We start from the raw sequence: 2798 nt of genomic DNA on the forward strand, positions 1-2798 counted from the left end.
ACATTCATGGAAACCGTAAAGGGGAAGCTAGCACCTGTAATGGCATCCAATTGCATTACAGAGGGAGCGCGAGCCTCCCGGGTTTCTGGGCTGGTCATTTCTATTCATTTAAAGTCACTTTTATCCCATTGTGTTTGTAAATGACTGCTGCTATCACTATAATGTCATTGCGTGGACTTAATTGGTGGCTATTTCATTTTTTGTGTGTTATTGTAAAGAAACTGCGGTCCTGACAGTTTTCTTCGTTTACAAACTGTATAAAGTGTGAAGGAAAGCTTTAATATTCGCAGCAAATTAAATAAAATCTGTTCGTGTGTGTGTGTTGGAATTAAATTAGGATAAAACTTTGTAAAGAAGGTGGCACAGACAGTTTGAGCTGGAATTGGAGAGCGATGCGCCAACTGCAGTTTCTGTGCGTCTGAATGTCTGAGGATTTCAATCCACTTTTTTTCGGGGAGCCAGTCAGCCTGTCCCACTGTTTATTTCATCTTTTCGCTGAGACCGATAAGGTCGGGCAATTTCTCCTTCTTGCTGTCCCGCATAATGGCTCATCATGGGTCTTTGTGTGGGCCTATCAACGCTTTTCTCTGTGTGCGTGTTCGCAAACATTTGCGAGCAGTAATCGCGTTATAAACGCGTCTTGATCACGTTTGATTCAGTTGTGTAAAATGAACTTTGATAAAGACAGTGGATGGCCGATAAGAGCTGAAAGACACAGTGTAATTAGTAACCAGCCTTGCCTCCTGAAAACTTTTGATGTGGGCTCTTCAATTCCTTCTTGCCCTCAGGCACTATTGATCAAAAGGCGTGATTTGGTTTTACTAATGGGGGTTTAATAAGTGGGTCAGAGGTAAAAACAACGAGGTGTGTGTGTGTGTGTGTGTGTGTGTGTGTGTGTGTGTTTTGTCCATTTAAAGAGCGCAAAGCTCACGTGTTTGTATCTGAGTATGTTAACAAGTCTTAAACCTTTTTTGATTATGTAGAAGATATAAGTGTCACGTTTTCACCTCGCAAACATAAATCCTGTCCCAGTGCAGAACCTCCATTGTGTCATCTACACGTGGATAAAGACACAAATTACGTTGACTTTGAGTTTATTCCGTTTGACAATAAAACGGGTGAAACTTTATTTTTCTAATTAGATTAAAAAAACTGTGGGGTATAGACAGACTCTACACGGACCCCAATCTGAAGTTTCGTAAAATCGTTGATTGGGTCGCCGGGTCACAGACCTGAGGACACACCTGGAATTCACACCTTAAATCCACTCCTCCTGGTCTCCCATTGGAGGAGCGCCCACATATATAACTCTTCATCATCAGGAGGATGACAGCCAGCAACAGAGCCATCTGCAAACATGTATTTCGGTCAGGACCCCGCAGATTTCCAGTTCTGCAGCTCCGTTTCGTGCAGCGAAGAGGTGCCAATCGCAGACGGAGACCAGATGGCCCAGGTGTGTTCCCCAAGTTCAGGGCCTTCCAGCCCGCTTTCGGTGAACTCGGACTCCAGCTGCACCAGCCCCGAACCCAAATCTGCTGCGGCACAGCAGAGGGTCAGGAGGCCCCTGAACGCCTTCATTATCTGGACCAAAGAGGAGCGACGGCGACTGGCACAGCTCAACCCAGACCTGGAAAACACCGACCTGAGCAAAATACTAGGTAAAATAATAATCTGTGTCTTTTGTTTCTTAAATAACACAACATGTTTCAGATATGGCCTCAAACCAGGATTTTATTTTATTAGTCAAAGGTCAGTTTTATCAAGCTAGTCAATGTATAGAGCTCTACTGCTGTGTTATTCTGCAGGGAAAGCCTGGAAAGCCATGTCCTTGGCTGAAAAACGTCCCTACATGAAGGAAGCTGAGCGTCTAAGAGTGCAGCACACCATTGACTATCCTCACTACAAGTACAAGCCACGCAGGAGGAAGCAGTTTAAGAAAAGCCCAAAGACTCCAGGAGCATCGACACCTTCATTTTGCAGCTCAGGCTTCAGACCCCCCTACAACCTCACCTACCTGCTCCAGAATCACCAGCAGCCTTTCCAAAATGCACACACCTTCCCAAACTCCTCAGCTAACTACACCTCTTGTCACAGCAGCTATGCAAACACCCCTGACTTCCCAGACCAAGGAAAAGAAGCCACAGCCCCAAATAATCCTATCATATACTCAAACCCTCCTGTGTACGCTGCACAGGCTAAAGGGTATTTTGACCCTCAGCAGGGCCACATCCAGGAAGGTTTCTCCAGTCCTGCAGCTCCCATTGGGAATCAGAGGGAGTTCAGGGTCTATGGAGGCCCCCAGTGCCTTCCTGGGCCATCCCTGGAGTTCTACTTAGAACGGGTTAAGGCTGACATGCTGTATGATCTGGATCGCAGCGAGTTTGAACAGTACCTGGGTCCAAGCCCCCAGAGGCCCGAGTCAGTGGATCCCAGCAGTTACTAAGAGCAAAGCAGCCACATACCCAGACGCTTGCTCTCATGAAACAGTTCAGAATGGCATATTTATTTAAATTATATTATATATCATAGATCTTGAGTGTGTTGTCCTTCCATGTCATGTCATTAAAAATATAATGGAAATAATAATTAACAAATTCATTTTAATGATCATGTTGTTGTTGAGATCTTAAATTGAAAACGGTGATAGAAAACTATGATTATTTTTAATTAATTTAAACTAAAATAATCAATGTCAGTAACTTGAGGAATGAATCCTGCAGATTTTGTTAAAATCCATTCTGGTAAATAAACTTTGTGCTTTTTGGCATTTTTTAATGTCTTTATTTTATTAAATAAAC

At 43.7% G+C, this 2798-nt stretch overlaps 1 protein-coding gene across 1 annotated transcript; it reads left to right on the plus strand.

Moving 5' to 3' along the window:
* The first annotated feature begins 1350 nt into the window (after window positions 1–1350).
* Window positions 1351–2459, plus strand: sox32 (SRY-box transcription factor 32). Its single transcript, XM_005738921.1, has 2 exons — window positions 1351–1658; window positions 1806–2459. Exons 1-2 carry the CDS (start codon window positions 1358–1360, stop codon window positions 2441–2443), a joined length of 939 nt encoding a protein of 312 aa, XP_005738978.1. The 5' UTR covers window positions 1351–1357; the 3' UTR covers window positions 2444–2459.
* The last annotated feature ends 339 nt before the right edge of the window (window positions 2460–2798 follow it).

This window comes from Pundamilia nyererei, unplaced genomic scaffold, assembly GCF_000239375.1.
Source record: "Pundamilia nyererei isolate P.nyererei 1_Seehausen unplaced genomic scaffold, PunNye1.0 scaffold00087, whole genome shotgun sequence".
In the NCBI taxonomy this organism is placed as follows: Eukaryota; Metazoa; Chordata; class Actinopteri; order Cichliformes; family Cichlidae; genus Pundamilia; species Pundamilia nyererei.

Bases quoted from the DNA above. Each gene is read 5' to 3' on its own strand.
- sox32 (XM_005738921.1), top strand. From the start codon at position 1,358: ATGTATTTCGGTCAGGACCCCGCAGATTTCCAGTTCTGCAGCTCCGTT. The intron at 1,659-1,805 runs GTAAAATAATAA...GTTATTCTGCAG, and splicing joins CGACCTGAGCAAAATACTAG to GGAAAGCCTGGAAAGCCATG.